Source organism: Solea solea, chromosome 16 (assembly GCF_958295425.1).
Source record: "Solea solea chromosome 16, fSolSol10.1, whole genome shotgun sequence".
NCBI classification, from domain to species: domain Eukaryota; kingdom Metazoa; phylum Chordata; class Actinopteri; order Pleuronectiformes; family Soleidae; genus Solea; species Solea solea.
The window spans coordinates 8,124,583-8,143,394 of NC_081149.1; the positions used below are offsets into that span (position 1 = coordinate 8,124,583).

The 18,812-nt window shown below is 40.3% G+C and overlaps 1 protein-coding gene across 4 annotated transcripts in view; it reads left to right on the forward strand.

Annotated features, from left to right (window-relative positions):
• The window catches only part of axin1 (axin 1), a 41,648-nt gene that overhangs the window by 1,776 nt on the left and 21,060 nt on the right, over positions 1 to 18,812 (forward strand). The window contains exons 3-7 of one of the 4 annotated variants that reach the window (XM_058653974.1): positions 2,810 to 3,000; positions 3,334 to 3,524; positions 4,281 to 4,400; positions 7,582 to 7,755; positions 16,198 to 17,163. In XM_058653974.1, coding sequence (XP_058509957.1) covers positions 16,289 to 17,163 — 875 coding nt within the window. In that variant the 5' untranslated portion in view covers positions 2,810 to 3,000; positions 3,334 to 3,524; positions 4,281 to 4,400; positions 7,582 to 7,755; positions 16,198 to 16,288. Of the gene's footprint in view, positions 1 to 2,809; positions 3,001 to 3,333; positions 4,401 to 7,581; positions 7,756 to 12,459; positions 12,613 to 16,197; positions 17,164 to 18,812 lie in introns of those variants that run through there. The other 3 variants (XM_058653975.1, XM_058653977.1, XM_058653976.1) reach the window with 3 other exon arrangements.

Sequence of the window (18,812 nt, forward strand, 5' to 3'; positions counted from 1 at the left end):
GGAATTTTGAAAACATGAATATGTAAACTGAATTTTAATGACAAACTGGTGCTGAGATGTTGTTCCACATCAGAAGCGGACAGACTGAGACTCCTGCCTGTAATTCTTCTTCTCTCTTTATACAATATGCATGAAGCCAGACTCCAGCTTTTCACTGTCTTTCTTTTCAGAACATCAAACAGGACCGACTGCCTGAGGGGCTTTATTTTTTTCCTCCCTCTTTCTTTTCTGGATCAGATATACCAGAGGCTGTCTGAAAAATGAATAAGACTCATTTCCATTGGGAGTGAGTTAGTGGTGGAAATCACAGATGTGGAGAAGTGTTCACCTTGACCTGCACAGACACGCACAACAAACGATGAGCTTCTCTTGAAAAAGGAGAGAGGCAGATTTGATTTAGAGACCCCTTGATATGTGGCAGCGCTCAGAGTCCAGTCTTACTTGAGAAGACCAAAGCAAACCATAAGTTAAAATTATAATATCACAGCCACAGTCATATAGTTTTTTGAGGGGTTAGATGCTGATACTCGTATTAGAGAGTTTTAAAAAATCCACTACCAAAATACCTGTCAATATATATTCAAAAAAATTCATTAAGATAAAGAAACGTCATTGAGAATTACTAATTGCAACAAAATGAATTCACAAAATCAACACTGATTTAATACAAAATGTAAAGATAAATGCCTGAAATGTGAAATATGAGCCTGGGTTAGGGTTATTTAACTGCAAAAATCTGCATTTTAATTGCATTTTGAAAAATGTGGGGGTGTCCATTGTTCAAAATTGCATTCTTTATCTTTTCTTTTAAAAAATGATTCACTACAAACCACACCCAGTCATATTCATGTGTATGTATGTAATCTTTACATTTATTAAACCACTAATACTTAACATTAAATACCATTTACCATACTTTAAATACTATTCCCATTGTATCTCAGTTGCAGTTGTGATATTATCCATATTGCAATATTAAACAAACTAGCCATTGGGGGTGGAAATTGCAATAGATACCACGATACGATATCACAACATTTAAGTCAATATTAAATGTTATACAATATTGCGATATACTGACGTATTTGTGACATCATATGTTGCGATACACTCCCACAAAAGCTCTAGTCAAGCTTTTCTATGACTGCACAATAAAAATCTAAATGATGTAGGAAACATGAGGCAGACGTTCTTGCAAAAAACATTCTTGTATGTAAATCAGTTCATCATCGTCATATGTTCAATTTACTACAGAAAGTCTTGTTTCCTCTATAGAGTGAATGTGTGTTTTCCCCTCAGTTATTTGGCATTATACTTTTCATGCAGCTAAGGTGAAGCTCAAAAGCAAGTTTGATTTTCTACCAAGATGAACACCTGAGAGATAATATGACAGGTGTCAGTCAGTCTGAGATCACATGGCTCTGTGGTGTTTCTGCTCATGTGGAGAACACAAACCTGCTCACTCCCACACAGAAGGACTGGACTCACTGTAGCGTTCTACTTAATTATTTATTGTTTTTTGAAAAACCATCTTGTGTTGCTCGTGTTTGTGCAGGAACACTCCTGCCTTCTTCCTCTTCTGTACTTGTCCTGTACACTTGTTTTTTGTTATGCAAACAGGAGTGAGACTCTGAATTCTAATACTGACCTAGAAAATCTTGCACTGTTGTATTCTAGCAAATAAGGGTGGGAATCACAGGGTACCTCGCGATACGATACATGGTCCATGATACCAATAATTTCACGATACAATGATTTTGTGATATGGCGATACATCACCATATCCGTCTACCGGAAGAAAACAAAACTTTCATGAAAAGGGCAGGATTTCTCTGTTTATTCATCTTATAACCAAGGCTTAATATAAGGACACCACAAGTTTAAACCAATTATATTTAATTTTATTGACTTTATTAATTATTCAAAAACAAAGTAGACAAAAGTAAAAGTGTTGGAGATCCTGGCAAAAAGGAACAAAAAGGTGTGTAGCGTCTGGACCGACCCAGCAATGGGCTCTCGGACCCAGAATGTCCCTAAAGGAATACATACATGAAATAAACAAAACCCGCTAACTGGACTGCCGGTAACCTCCATCAAAAGGTACTAAATTAAGAAAACTGAAAAAAACAGTGCCATCACTAAGCAATAAGAAACTATCAGCAGTTTTCGCTTCCATTATCTCGTTGTAAACTCACTCTTCTTCAGCCAGGTAACCTCTGCCCAAGTTTCCCTCATTCATTTGAGCAGCGCCACTGCGAGGAGACATCAAGTAGTGACACCTGGCAGAGACTGTTCACTTTAGAGCACCTTAGTTTATTAGTTAAAATATCGATGTTTGACCTGGCATATTGAAGACAGCATTGCATGAGGACGGACGACGATATATCACCAAAGCCATATTTTTGACCCACCCCTACATTCCCACACTTCCACACAGGAAGTGAATCTAAAAAGGAAAGATTCAGAAGTGAAATTTGTCACTCAGAAAGCAAAGTTGTTCTGCAGTTTGACGGAACAAACGCCCACCCTTCTGCTGCTGCTGTATACACACCAACACTCCCACAGTCAGGTCTGATGGTGTTGCCTGACACAGCATACAAATAATGTTACATTAAGTCTTTTCAGAAAGACCAAACAGAGACAGAATAATTACATCAACAACAAAATTGTCATTCTGCAGCTTTAACTAAACACTTACTCAAACATTTGAAGAGATAATCTCTTAAGCATCTTGCTAATGATCTTCTTATCTATTCTGCAGCATTTATAATTTCCCAAAAAATTCACCGAAACTTCTTTTATTCCACAGATCAACCATGTAAATGTCTGGGTCTAAAATGTGCCTGAATGAATCACAGTCTGGGCAAATGCAAGTGGCAGCCGACAGAGCCGGACTCTGCTGGTGCAGTGTGAGGAGAGAATTGAGTCATTGTGATCAGGGTGTGCTGGATCTGACCCTGGCCACAACACGGACACGCGAGTGTGAAATCCAGTTGAAAGGTAAGCAGCTGATGAGGCTGCACAACAAAAGCAATATCATCTCTCCCCCTTTACTCTAAAATGTCTTTTCATCCATCTCTCTCCTCCATTCTTTACATTTACTGGGCTGTTTTCACAACTTCATACAATAGGTGGATGTACAAAGTTTAAGTAAATCGTCATTTTGTGATGTAGTTTGTAGAAAAAGAGTATAATTTTCGTTGAACACAACACAGTATGCTCAGCTGCTCTGTGTGTAACACGGGGTGCATATCACTCATGCCTGTTGGGTTTGTTGCCATAGCTACGACACGACTGTGCAGACAATCATCTGGTCCCTGGTTCCTCCAATAGGGTCGCATGGCTGAAGCTGCAATATAAAGTAAAGATGCTCATCATTCAGCGCTCGACTTGCAAGAATCAGAAACAGGTTCATGAGTGTGGAAAAGTATAACAGAGTGGCAGGCAGGGGGGGGACTGACTGCATCCAGGCATGGTGGACCACAGAAGACGAGATCCGAGGAGCCACACAGCAGGAGAGGAAGGTGAGGATCGGAGCATCTGCCATTTTGAAAGGCGACCCGTCTTATTGTTCGCCGACAGAGTTTGGCGGAACAAAACAGTGACAGTAAACAAGAAACGCCCTTTGCATTCGGGGTGTTGAATAGCCAAAAAGGGGACCAGAAGCAACAGAAAAGGAAGTGTCACTTTACATGAAATGCATCAGTTGGATGAAAGCAGAGTCTGCTTGTAGTTTGTAAACGTAGTCTGACGCCGCTCAAGTGGAAATTAGTTTCATTTGGTAAGATCAAAGAACTGCAGCTCATCTTTTTTTTCGAGATACAGCTGGAAATTAAAAACGTCAAAGATGATTCTTCAAAGTTATTAGAATATATTGTGAACAAAATTGAAAGTAGTCAGACAGATGTGGTATAAATAAAGCAGAGACCCATTAATGAATGGAAAAGATTCATAGTGGAGCTTTGAAGCCTTGGCTTGTTGAAATCAAAGGCCTGAGAGCTAAAAATGATTATTAGTTTTTGTTTTTTGTGTGCTCTCCATATCTCTGAGAGAAACAAATTTGGTCAGTTAAGCTCCGGCTTGGAAAAGGACAACAGCCAATGCAGCATGTTCAAGCTGCCCCCCTACTGGGCGGCCCATGAGCCTGTCGATATGGTGCTTTTTTGATGTTGGATGGGAAATAAGAACCCCCCACAACAAACACAGAGAGGGGCTGGAAGAGAAAAAGAGAGGGCAGAAAGGGAAGAACCATCGACAGATGGACTTTGTTGTGATTAAAGATGGCGGCACTCTTGACTGCAGACTGCGAAGGACTACAGACGATCCATAGAAAAGCGGCGGGAGCTGTCTGCGATCCAGCACAACAAAACCGAGAAGAACACAGCGAGGTGAACCAGCAGGTACGTCTGCTTTTGAATCTCCGAGGACGGGAACTGCGATTAGCAGTAGCTTCCATTTTGTGTTGTTTATCGTCCTATTATGTCCCCAATCGTTTTTCATATCAATGCCATATCCCGGCGTTGTGTCCTCCCTGCCGTCAAAACCAAAGCATATCATTTGATCTGACCAGTGAATGCTCATCCCATGACCAGATGACCGAAGACCCCCAATAGACCGAATGCTTAAATTAATCCGAATGTTGTGAAACCGGCAGATGTCTGACAATGTACTTTCGCCATTTGGTACGCGTTTACGGGTGTCTGTCTGTGGTATTGTGTCGCCGTAGGAAATATGGGCCCTAATATGATTTTTCCCTTTCATGCAGAATATGGTGCAAAGGAATAATCCTGCAAAAATAAACTAAAATCTGCAAATTGCTCAATCCTCTGTGCCTAATCCACTCCAAGGCTTGTTAGTCATGATATATTCAGGCAGGACAAAGAACAACAGCAGGACTCCAGAAGACATTCTCCAACAGTCTTTTCAAATTACTCTTTGGATGATTTTTAGAATTCAAAACAAATATTCAGTGGCTTTAATATTCCTGTCACACTTGTATGTAAAATTGTTGTCTTTAAATAACGTGGTTAATCACATCAGTGGTTTCAAATTGTCGCGATTTTTGCCAGTCAGCCCTGTGTATGTTTTCTCTTTCTAGTTTTAGGGCTTTCTAAGATGTCTTGTTTTCTGTCGCTCCGCTGAACTTTTTTTCAGTGAACACTGCCAATTTGAGAAAAGAGAAATCTCTATTGTGTGGTGTCAGAATGGGAGCATTCATTTAAAAGTCTTAATGGGCTTTTGTTCATCACAGAGTCTTCAGCAGAGATAAGCCTATTTCAGTGCAGGCCTACAAGGGGAATTTAAATCCACACTGACAGGTGGAACAAAGGACGACTGAAAGGACCAAACGTTGGAAACATGAAGTTGTCCACTGTTAACACTTAACTACAATGGGGCACTCAAGATTTTGGACAATTTTATAGAAACGTCTGAATGCTTTGAAATCGTCTGTGCTTTTGAATGAATGTTTCCTCAGCCAAAATTTCACTCAAGAACAAACAAAATAGTGAATTCTGTGTCATTCATTTATTTAAAGGAAAAAACAACACAGAAATGAACAACAAAATGTGAAATCTCTCTTTGAAGGTCTTTTAGATTAGCTGCTGTGTTACAGGAAAAAGCATAAATGCATAAACGCACAAAGTATTTCATAAATAACTTCTGGTTCATATGGTTACAGTGCAGAGCTGAGCAGGGAAATGTCTTCCATTGTTCCTCTGTCTACTGAGCAGCTCCACTGGGCCACTTGCTCCAGGGCTTGTTGTTTGTAGTCACTGAGGAAGAGGTGGATATTTTTCATTCGCTTCCCTCACTGGCTGTTCAATAGATTTAACTTTCTAACCTTCTGGTCACAGGTCTCCCTGCTCTTGCATTGCCCATTCTTCAACCTACTGAAACCTAAAAATACATGTAAATGTTGTTATTTATGAAGGAGGATGCCAATGTTAATATACTGTATGTTATCTTGATATTGATATATTGGGTAAAAGGTCCAACAATAGATTTGAATTATAATGTTCAATTTCACAGTGTTAGAGAAAAAAAAGTATTTCAGCTTTTATTGTTTTATACTTTTATATACGATTTGGTAGAGTTAGGTTGGGAATGGTACAGCCCTGGGTCAGGCTTGCGTTTCGACTGAGAACAGTACCTTTACTTGGTAGAGGAGGTGTGGGCAGTGTGATGTCATCCAAGTGCAACGACAAAGGAACGACACACTCGAACGTGACACAGCACGTGTTTTTTTTTAGCCCTAACCCCAGTTATAAGTTGTTTCACCTGAGTTGAGGTGTTGGAATTCAGTTTCCTTGTTCTGTGTGCTTTGTGTGTTGTTGATGTTTTGGAAGAGAGCTCACCACAGCATAGCACTCCTCTGTTGAGTGATGGGTTGTCCAGGTTAACGCAAATGGCTTATTTCACTCCCCTTTAAACCATCTGTCTTCCCAGACAGAGGACTGAAAAAAGCCGTCTATGTTAACCCATCAGGGATGAAACCATGAGAGGTGAAACATCTTCTGCTTTACTCAAGCAAGTCCAGTTGCCTACAGGTTACCATCCTGACTATGCTTCAGTAGAGAACACACAAACCAGGTGTGGGAAGCAAACATCTGTGCCCAGGGAGCAATGGGGGTTTGGTACCTTGCCTTGGCCGCAGTTCTGAAACAGCAACACAATGACCCTAACCCTCCTTGAACCAAAACCTATGTCGGCAGCAGATTTCATCCAAATTTGTCCTTTACTTTTTAAGTTATGCTGCTCAATAACAGACAGACAAACATGGCTGAAAATAACCTCTTTGCTGTTGGTAATAAGTATAACTCAGGCTTGATTTGATCTTGTTTCTTGGTTTATTAAGAAAATATTTTCGTACCTGCAAACATAACTATCATTATTAATATATCTGTGAAAGGCTCATATTGGCCAACCGATTATTCAGTTAGGCTCCAGCATTTATGTTTCATGACTCTACTGGTCTGCTGACATTTCCATAATTTTTTCATAGGAATAATATTTTTTGCTGTTAATCCAATGTCAGTCATCCAGCTCTTTGAACAGCCTCACCATTGTTCATGCTCCTGCTTCATTAAAGTGCTGAGACACCTGCCAGTTAATACATTATTCTGTCAAGGCTGTAAACTGCAAACAATGGAACTTCTTGTGTTATTTGTCATCAGATAAAGAATAAACCATTGGTTTGAAGGAGTCCTTCTCTGCAGTGATAAGTCCTTGTACTTGTCATCAAACTGAACATATTCTCTTATCTTGATCCTGCTCCAGCTTTGATTCCATTTTCGATTTAAGTGCGTCTTGAACAGCGACATCGTCACATGCAGACGCTGAAATAGTGAGAGTAAATTTTCGAGCACTCCATTCAATAATGTACTGAAAGCCACTTAGCCCCTGGTACCACACTTATAATACTTTCACCACATATTATAAATAAAGATTTGACATGTTGCTTTAATTGAACAGTTTAGAGGAAAATATTTGTCACACTGAGCAGAACATAAAACCACACAGCAGTGAAAGCTTTTCCCGCTGTTTTTAAAATCAACATAACAAATGTTTCCCTCTTTCCAGGAACAAATGGAGAGCACTGGTGGTCTATCATGGCGCCACAGGAACTTCCATTTCATGGACATGACAGGGACATTATCTATCCTGCAGACCAATGTTTTTAATGACTGCAAAATGGAAACTACAATAAATGGACTTACAGCAGGAGGGTGCATGAGGAGGACAATCACACTCAAGGTAAAAACATGTTTGTCTTATGTCATTAACAAATAGAGGCTGTGGTTTGAAAAATAGCAATTTCCCTCATCATGATTATATAAACTATTTGTAACAGCACAACAATTACAAATAGGCAGAGGATCATGGACAATGTTCAGCATCTTCCTCCAGAGCTTTCCTAATGAATAATCCACTTTGAATTTCCACCTACTGGATTGGAAAGTGGGCCACACAGTTGGTGTAGTGGTTGCAGCAAGAAGAATCGGGTTTGCGACCCGATCAGAACATTTCCACGGTGCTCTGCAAATGCAAGCACCCACCTCAGTATACACGTCAACCACTTATGCTCCATGCAGCACGTTTCCCAGTCCAATTGCTGGCGTGCTCTTGTTTTGGTTCAAAGGGACAATGAATAAGACACAATGGAAATACCAATGATGGCAAACTCATGGTGAGAAATCCCCTCAACTAAATGAAATGTAAGTTTGAGTATGCATACATGGAACTCAAGACAGACACAGATCCTTAGGTCGTTTTCAGACCTTATAGTCCACTACACTCTGTACGATTCAAGAAGACACATTAGGACATGAGGTGGGAAAGAAATTGCAGTCTCTCTAAAACCTGGTCAGCCCAAACATTAAAAAACACACAATTTAAACTTCAATTCAACAAAAAACAGAATACAACAAACAAAAAAAGATGGCATGACGGTACTGAGGTAGTGTATAAATAAATTAATGCAAAAGATTTACAGTTACAGGGAACCTTTTCAATAACGTATTCCCACCCTCGCCTGCGGCGGGGCTGCATCAAGAATTACTGAAGGAGAAGACGAGACAAACACTGAAAAAGAAAACTCGCTCATCTATTGGTTAATGCTTACGAGCAGTTGTGATATATTTTCATCTGACCTTATTTCTATCAGAGCTTTTACCTCGTTCTTACTTCACGTTCTACACACGTGTATGTTTTGGTTGTGTTTACCCACAATGCCCAGTGTTGTAGAAGCGAACCAAGACCTACGATTTTAGGCGGACCAGAGTTCACTTCTTTGATGTGTATCAGAGTTCATTTGCGAATTCAAACCTCCCCGAATAAACCGGACTTTCTGAACAAACAGTCCTTCTTAATCGAAGTAGGGTTCGATTAAGAAGGACTGGTCCCCCAGCTCTTAAAGGCGACATTGAATGCTTGTATCGCACATATGTTAGTTATGGAGGTCTACTTACATATATTAACTTGTTTTCATGGTTAAAAACCTCCTAATCGCTGCAAACGAGCCGATCAAAATATCTCCTCACTGACGCTCTCGTCAGCCGCGCTGTTTCAGACCAAAACCACACCCCCAGAACGTGGACTGTGTTGTGATTGGCCAGCCAACGAGAGCTTTCCTACTGTCCTGTAATCACAGGTACCAGGTACCTGGAAGTGACGTAATAGATAGGCCAGCTCTCAGATACACAGCTCCCCCTCTGGCACGGTGGATGCTCTGCATCTCAGCAGCTACAACGAGAGTAGTTCTTCTTCTTCTGCGGTTGAATGTACGCAACTGGATGTGCCGGGACTAGTGCCCGCACCAGGAGGCGCTACGGTAGTGAGAGGAGTGGTGAGGATTTCTGATGACGACATCAAATTAAGGAAGTGCCGATCCGCTTCGCAGAGCCCAGAAAAACAATACAACACTATTTTCTCAGCAGTGGCTGAACTTTTGTTCTGAAACTTTAGGGTTTCATAAACGAGGTAATGACACAGATACACACACACAAACGCAGCGTTAATTGGAGCTTATGGTCTATGTGGCCTTTAAAGAGAGATAAAAGCAATAAAACACACATCATAAATCGGTGGAGAGTTTCAGAGATGCAGAGTTCAGGACAGAACTTCCATCACAAACTCTTGGTATTTACTGAGCTGGGAATGAGACTCAATAATTATCGGATTTTATTTTTTAGTGATCCTGCTTACTACACCTTTAATCAATGGATTGTTTTCCTGATCAGTGGTTTCAGTTGATTTTCAGTTAAGTGTCAAGAAGCAGTAGAAACTGTCTGTCACAGCCTGTTTTCACAGCAATGGCTGTCTTCAAGGTGATTTTGTCTGGTCCAATACACCAACAGAATCCTTTGACAATCATAAAAGACAAACCAAAAAAAGTACTTCTGAGAAAATGACAATCAATTTCAGTTTCTTTCAAAGGGATTAAAAAACACTATCAAGAAATGAAATATACAAGGCTTTGATGTGACATGTTGTTTAGTTAGTTTCTGAAACACTTGGAAGAAATTTTAGACCTTTTGACTTTAGCGTTGGAAGTAAAACCAAACTCCTACTGGAAATAGCAACAACAAATAAACAACCACAAAATATGTGGAGAAAATAACTGACACTATGAAAGTGTATTTGAGTATTAGGATGTTTACACTGCTGTGGCACAAAATCAATATTCGCCCCGAGGATGCTGGAACGTGGCTCTGTCTTTTTCATCTTTAATGTTGCTGGCATGAATATTGTAAACACTCTGTATAGTTCACACCTAAACATCTTGATGTGAGAGTGAGAGATTCAGGTGATGTGGTGAGCTGTAGTGTGAAATATGTCTCCATTTTTTCATTCTGAAATGGCTTAGTGTAATTACATAATCATAATATGCATTTTATGCTTTTCATCTTCTCAGACTCAGTCAAATCACATCCCTGCTCAGCAATTGCGTGGTATGAAAGCACAGAAACAGTCATTACTGCTGCCGCATTTGGTCTCATTTTAGTCTTTGTACTGCAAATTCATAAAGTAATGACCCAGTCAAGTGTGTGTAATAGAGCTGGTAAAATGTCCAGCTCGACTGAAACAGTGCTGTAATAAATATCTTCCTTCACAGCCTCAGTGCTGGTTGTGGATTTAATGCTCTTTCTAATTTTGCAAATTGGCATTTTTTTTTATGTTTTATGCCTTGTGGTGTTGATACAGCGAGGGTATTTCTCTAAGTATGGTTTTATTCACAAACGCACCAAAACATAGCTTAGTCTTAGTCTGTTGCCTTGGTATAAATGTGTATGTTAAGCTGAGTTGCAGATGTCCCACTTTCCATTGTGTGTTGTTAGTATAATATAGCAAGTTCTGGGAGAGTTCCCCCTAAGTGTATCACTTGTATTCCATTCTTTTGTGAGCTTTTAGGGTGAGACTTACTGGTGCCACATGTTATGACAAAAGCCTCTTGAATGCACCATCTACCAGGAAAAGAAGAACCTGTGTAATGCTAATCTGATTCATCTGATCAAAGCACTGCCACCATGTGTAAAATCTCCATTGAAGTCATTCACTGTGGTCTGTTTGGAATGAAAACATAACAGCCTTTGTTGTCGAACCTGCTCCATAAACACTTTCTGCCTTCAAGTAATGTTGCGACACTCGAATGGGAAATGTGCACATTCTGTGATTAATGGAAATGTCTCAAAATATGGGGGTAATAAGATCTTAGATGATCTAAAACTGAAAAAAATGGCATTAACAACACATTTAAATGTTGAAATATATCAATAATTCACTGACACATACACCAAAGCAGCTTTTTACTGATGTGGAATTCTGTTTATTTAACAACGCTTATTTAATAAACTGGCCAACATGCCTTCCTTATAAAATACTCATCTGTCAAATAGAAATGGAAATAGTCAGTTTACACAGTGAAAAAAAAGAAGTTTTGCAAGTAGAGCACAATCACATCGCAGTGATCATAGCCCTAATGTCGTAGTTTTATGTACTCATACCTTCTATGATGAAAACTATACATTTATAATCTAATTTTCCTTTGAAAGACATGGAAAATTCTCGAGTCAAGAGAAATCCAATGAAAGATGCTGCTGAACTGAATTATGGGAAATGTGTGATTGGACTTTACCTCTGCTCCACAGGTTTTGTCATATAAATCTACATAGTAGATGGAAAAGTCATAGCCTAAGAACACATTTAAGTGTATTATGTGACATCCAAATATAACACAATATGTTATATGTGTAAAGGGTTAGATAGGACTGAGCAATATGTCTTAAAATGTTACTATTATGAAAGGCTATTTATATCAGTTGCTGAATAATCACAAATAATGTCAGATAATGAAAATATTTTTTTCTCTTCTGAGTTAATTGTGGTTTTGTATGTCTTTAAGGGTGGAAAAACCCATTTACAGTACTTATGTGTTGTGTTTCAAGTAAACATACTGTAAGTAACACCTAGTATATAATGAATATTATTTTGATGATTGTTTTTATTTTGAGATCTAAAAATTGACCATTTCTTGCTCTTATATTTAGTATAGGGTTGCAACTAAGTGTTGTTCTCATAATCGATTAATCTGCAGATTATTTGGTCCATAAAATTTCAAATGTTTTTAAAACTTGGAAAACAATTTAGCTTCGTCCACAACCCCCCCCAAAAAGCAAATAAACCAGAAAATGTTCATTCATTACTTTAATTCTTTATTCATCATTGTTTCAGCTCTAATACTCAGGAGCTCAATGCTACATTATTGATTAAAAGGAGCATATCAAATAGTATGTCAGGACACAGTGACCTCTTTTTCCAGTGTATTAATAATCACTCTGTGGCACTGGCACACATGTACCTGGAGTAAACAGTGGTAATGGTGGGTAGTGAACGGGCGCGGCGCTGTGCATCCTCTCGCCGTGAAGCCTTGGCTTCAGTCCGCACACAGACAGACAGACAGTGAGAGACAGCCATGGAGGGAGAGCCGGAGACCCGGCTGTCTTCTTTGTTGCTTTTAAAGTCCGCCACTTCGCGGCTGTGACACCGCTGGCCGCCGAGTCGCGTCGCCGAAAATGTCCGATGCAATTGATATCAGGAAGAAGATTCTCACCGGTGAAGTATATGTCACTTTTCCCTCTCATCCCCTCTCTCCTCTCCTCTCCTCTCCCTCTCACGGCTCAGCTCCGCTCGGAGATTGCGGTAGTCGGGAGATAGAAAGCAGCAAAAGCGATGGTACATTTAAGTGTCATGGGGATTGTTGTTGGGGTTCCCTGCTGTGTGTCGTCTCTGGCGGTCAGCGGGCTGCGTTTACGGTCGCCGTGGTAGGAAAGTCGGCGAGTTTTTTGCGGCTGCGGCGCGTCATTTAATAGGCGAATCAGTGTGACAAAGTTGTGCACTTGTCGGTCCGCTACGGAGAGGCCAGTGTGTGTGTGTGTGTGTGTGTACAGAGTTTGTTTACCCCTCCCCCACACTCGCCGCTGCTGTTTTCTGGAGGCCAAATACATGAATGTGATGATACTGGCTCACTTCAAAAAGCTACAGTATGAAGGGGGAAGGATAAAAAAAAAAAAGAACAATTAATTGGACATTCTTTGAACGCAACACCGAACCACTTAACCTTGCTTTTCATATCCCTACTCCTCCATTACACACACAAGCACCTGTGACCGCATAACTGTTAATTTAAATATTCATGCGCGAGCAATCCTTGCTAATTGCGAACAATTTCACCTCCTCGTACGCGTCACCGGTGCACTGTCTTTTTTACGCTCAGGTAGCAAAGGGTCTACTTTACGCATTAGCATTCCTCAGCGTTTTAACTCCGCCATTGTTTTTGGCACGGACTGTGTTAAACATTTGTATCGTCACATTCCCCCTCTCTCTCTCTACACTATGCACACGTGCCGCTCACACTTAAGGGTTGTGCGGAAAAATAACACTGTTGGCAATTTCGCTTCTTCGAGCTGCGTTAAAGATTAATGTGCGTTTGAGTGTGTAAATTGGACAAGACAGAGAGTGGGTGTGCCCTAAAGGGAACATGATGGCAACCATTAAAAACAACATTTTTGTGTGTGTGTGTGTGAGAGAGAGAGAGAAATCACACAGCTGTCAGCCTTTCATTTTTTAAATTATGGACCTACTTTTTGGGGAGATCTATTTATTTTTAATCCCTAAACCATTAGATTCATGTGTGTGCAGAGCTGTGAATAAAGAAGGAATTTAGATGTATAATGTGACCGTACATCTATAGTAATAAATGGTTATTAACCATTTATTTAACCTTTTTGTATTGATTTATTAGCAGCTGGACACCTAACAAAGTGTCTGCAGCTTTCGACCATTGTGTATAGATGGTCTTCTCTAGGGCTGAACAAGTGTAGGGAGACAGTAGCTTAGTTGTCGTGGTGGAGTTGTCTTTCAACTTCAAGGTTGTGGGTTTGATTCCTGGCTCCTTGCTACATGCTGATGTGTCCTTGGGCAATACACTTGACCCCATGTCGCTCCTGATGCTGATGTGCCGACAGTAAATGGTTGTGAATGGCAAAACTAGTGTAAAGCAGCTTTGAGTGGTCATCAAGACTAGAAAAGTGGTGTATAAATGCAGACCATTTACAATTAATGTTTCTCATATGGACATTGAAACAATGGCTACGGTGAATTTATTTTCTGATATTTATTTGTGCTATGTATTCGTGCTCCATGATTGTAATCTTTAACACAGTGACTTTTGTAGGGATGCAATATCGGCACAATATCGGTATGGGCCAATATTGGCTTTAAAAATGTATAAATAAGATGTGTCTACTATGTACATTCGCAGTAATATGAGTATGAAAAATGTTAATTTCACCTCTGCAGTTGGGCACAGGGAAAAAGTATATATATCGGTATATAGCACTCCCGATATAACAGATATTGACAAAAGTGCAGTATTGTGTGTCCCTTGAATATTGGACTGGAGATTATGTTTTCCAAATTGTTCTGCCCCAGTTTTCTGCATACTTTTGCTGCAACGAGTGGTTACCTGAGTTACTCCTGTAAGACGTTGCCTAGTTGTCATCATTTTGAGCCCGTCTGGCCACTCTCCTCTGATCTCAAGGCATTTTGGTCCAGAGAACTGCCACTCACTGGATATTTTCTCTGTTAAAGACTGTTCTCTGCTTAAAACCTAGAGATGGTTGTGTGAAAAATCCCAGTAGATCAGCATTTTCTGAAATACTGTGTCTCTGCTCAGAGAGACAGCTCGGGGATGATAGATGTGTCCTTGAAGTAGACATTCACCCCTTAAAACCACTACACACACACATACAGTGCTTATTCCTCAGATGATGTTTCCTTGTGAGGGTGGTGTGGGCCTATGCAGTGAAATATAAGCCGATCATATGATACAAGGATCAGTATCTTTTTGCAGTACTGCCCAGTTAATGTGAGGGTCACTATATGAGGCTGTTTCGTTAATGAGTTCTTACTGTAAACCACAAGTGAGTTAATCACTGGGGACACACTACTACTACTACTACTACTACTAATCTGGATGTAACTGGAGTAGCGCTGTGAAGTAATGATATGCTTATGCATATAAATCAGGGTACAGCATTAACTCTGCACCATATTCATCCTACTGCCTGAGAGACAATCAAACCACAATAAAAGCCTCATGACTGCACTCTCTTATTTCTGCTCAGGTTTGCAGATGTTGTGTGTGTGAATGTGTGAATGTTTTACTCAAGTTAAATCATGTAACCATTGCTTTTTTTGGGTCATTATGAGGATGAAATGACATACATTTTTAGAGCTTTACAGTAGCTAGTGTCATATTTTTCAATCATCTTTATTTGTGCAGTGTTTGCATTATACAGTAAATTGTAGTGGTGATTTGACTTGTGATATAACCTTTAAGCTGGAAATGAGTCTAGGTGAATCTGCCAACGTTTTTTATCCACATGGAAATGGCGTTTTTGAGAGTATTTTTTGTAAATGGGTCCCAGTGTGGGAAAATCCACCCTTCTACTTTATTGTATACAATCTATACAGTATGCTTTAGGAAAACAGTGATGTCAAAGTCTCACCTCTCTCTTGCTCAGGCATTTGCTGTTGCTTTCTTTGTCAATCTTGTTGTCATCCTCCTCTTGTGTTTGTAGATCATTAAGTCTATTTGCTTCATTAGCTGCTCTGGCTTGGTCCATTCTCTCTCACTTTCTGTGATTGTATAAATTGTAATTTACAATTTTTGTTGTTTTATTAAAAACAAATTACATGCTTTATGTGCCTGTTCTCAGTTATACAGCCCCACATGCAGGCCTGGCATATGTACTACAGTGTTTTTAGTCATTTTGGGCGTTTTGTGTCCTGAAACAATGCTGTATTTACAGAACACATTTTCAATTAGTCAAATAAAAAGATTGTTTAAGTTTTGTTCAATTTCCGTGTGGATAGGGCCTTAGTTAAATATGTATTGTGTATAGATTTAAAACACAAGACAGAGCATTAACACATGAGATCTGACCGATGCTAATGCAGGAAAGATAAATTTGAGGTACAAGTTGTTTTTTTTTACAAATTTTATGACATTCGATGAGTGTATTGTTTGAAGTAAATTTGCTATTCATTTTCGGAACCAATGACAAAAATATTTTACATCTGCCTTTCAGTGATTTGATGAAACTGAGTCTCATTGTATATTTGTCCTCCTTGCAGGAGATATTTGGTACTGGTGTACGTAGAGGTCTGGATCTAATCGTTGTGTGGTGTGTGCTCCACGGGGACGTGGTCTGCGGATGCTGGGACTATGAGTGTCAGCGACAAAAAGGGCTACCTATCAGACCTGGCAGGCAGCTTCAATGAGGATGCTCCAAGACCTCCAGTACCAGGGGAGGAAGGTGAGCTGGTGTTTAGTGATGGACGCCAGTGCTGTAACTTCTCCTCAAAGAATGAGAGCCTCAAATGTGAGGCTTCGGTGGCTATGCCAAGGAGACCGGACTTGGACCTGGGTTATGAGCCGGAGGGCAGCGCCTCTCCGACCCCACCCTACTTAAAGTGGGCCGAATCTCTTCACTCCCTCCTGGATGATGAGGATGGTATCCATCTGTTTAGGATGTTCCTCAAGCAGGAGGAGTGCGTGGACATGCTGAACTTCTGGTTTGCGTGCAGTGGCTTCCGCAAACAAGAAGCTAATGAGGGTTACGAGGAGAAGAAGGTGAAGCTGGCGAAGGTCATCTATAAGAAGTTCATCTTGGACAACAATGGGATTGTCTCCAGACAGATCAAACCAGCTACTAAGTCCTTCATCAAAGACTGTGTGATGAAGCTTCACATTGACCCTGCGATGTTTGACCAGGCTCAGACCGAGATACAGACTATCATGGAGGACAACACCTACCCTTTATTCCTCAAGTCTGACATCTATTTGGAATATACACGAACAGGTGGTGAGAGCCCCAAGCTGCACAGCAATCAGAGCTCTGGTTCTGGCAATGGAAAAGGGATGTCGGGGTACTTGTCGACTGTGATTGAAGGTGAGGAGTGGAGATGTGACCACGAGTCAGAGGAGCAGCCCCCGTGTGACCCCACACCGAGCAGCCGGCTTACCCAGGAGCTGCTCATGGAGACGGCACCACAGCGAGTTGCCAGCAGTGCAAGATTCCAGGACAACCACGAGTACAGGTAAATCCCCCCAGCCATCAAAAAAAAAGCTTTTCTTCAGTTCTAACTGCTTCTAACGGCTTTTCTCTGCAAACTGCTGAATTAGAAATAAACCTGAAACCCCACACCACCCTGCACACACCGCCTCAAGTTTGGGAAAGAAAAACAGAGTCAGAGAGTAGCACAAAGAGACAGCTGAGATGAGAGGAGGATGGCGCTTGAAGTGAATCCGAGTTAACTTGCTGTTGGAAGGTTGAAGTTCTTTGTTTTATTCTTTTGCACAGGCATTCTGAAATAGCTTTTCCCCCTGGGTGGCATTTTGTAGTGTAAGAGCTCAACAGCATTTTGTTTGAAGAGGAGCTTTTCTGAAAGCACAGTAATCTTTGCCCTCTTCAACCTCTCTTATCAAAAGATGTAATGTAACATTTCTCCATTTAAATAATCGACAAACAACATGTACTTACAATGGACAAAACATTCCCAACTCTCTATAGAATCTATAGAAATCTATAGTTGTATCCAACAACCTTTTAATTATTAAGCCCCTACAAGTTTGGCAGTGTGTTGTCTCCTTAACCTCGTAATGATAATGTTCTCAAATGTTGTTTATCCAGAAACCCACATTTTTTCAGTTTCAATGATTTCTTTGTCTAATGGAGCAAGGAAACCAGAAAATATTGTCATTCAAATAGCTGAAAAATCTTAATTCCCACTATCCCATGCTGCTCTCTGACATCACCACACTTGGGCTTATTGTTGTGCTTGAGAGCTGCGGCGAGCAGCAGAAATGTCTTTTTGTTCATTTAGAAAAAAACATTCTCCGACCCGCTTTCACTCCTTTTTAATACATCTGTTAAATCGCAGACACTGTAAGTGATACTGATTCAAAATCAATAAGGCAGCAAGCGTTGCTTTTTCTCCATGTATTGATGTTTTCCTGATATTGATTGTGATTGATGTCAGACAGCTGGCAAATGCCTCAAATACTGGTAGTTTTGGACATTTATTGTTGACCGTGTTGGGCTTTAATGTTATGTAATGCAGTCAACTGTATCTGTGGCATCTGTGCTTCCTCATGCTGTTCATTTTCCATTGAAAGCATCAAAGTAGATTCAATAATCCTTTGTTAATCTTGGTTAATTCCCTCTCCTCGACAAAGCTGATATTACAGCAACAGAAAGGCTCCCCCCCCCCAGTTTTTCTTTTGTTACATTACATGAAAAATTCTCCCTCGCTTTACACGTGTTGAATGCCAGCAATCTGCAATTACCAGTGTCGTCATACACTCGCCAAGCCCTGCTGCTGATTAATGTCGAGCAACATTAGCGTTATTCAACGTGCCTGTAGTTTGATACAGTGCCAAGGTTGAGGTTAACTTAATCATTCTTACTCCTCCTGTGACGTGGAGTCATTTGCATTTTGTTGCCGTTCGTAATTCCTACTGATCCAGTTTGTCTTTTTGACCTAATTTCAGTGCTTTGTATAGTAACTTTGACACGACAGAGGAATGTTGTGATAAGTTGTTTGGTCTAAACACACATTCCTTCCTTCTTTTTGATATTTAAAATGTTTGAGTCCATAGCCTTAAGTGTGTAATGCTGCTATCTGTTAGGCACAATACAAATGTTGATTTCCGTTTATCAGTGCATCTACATATAATTATCCACATA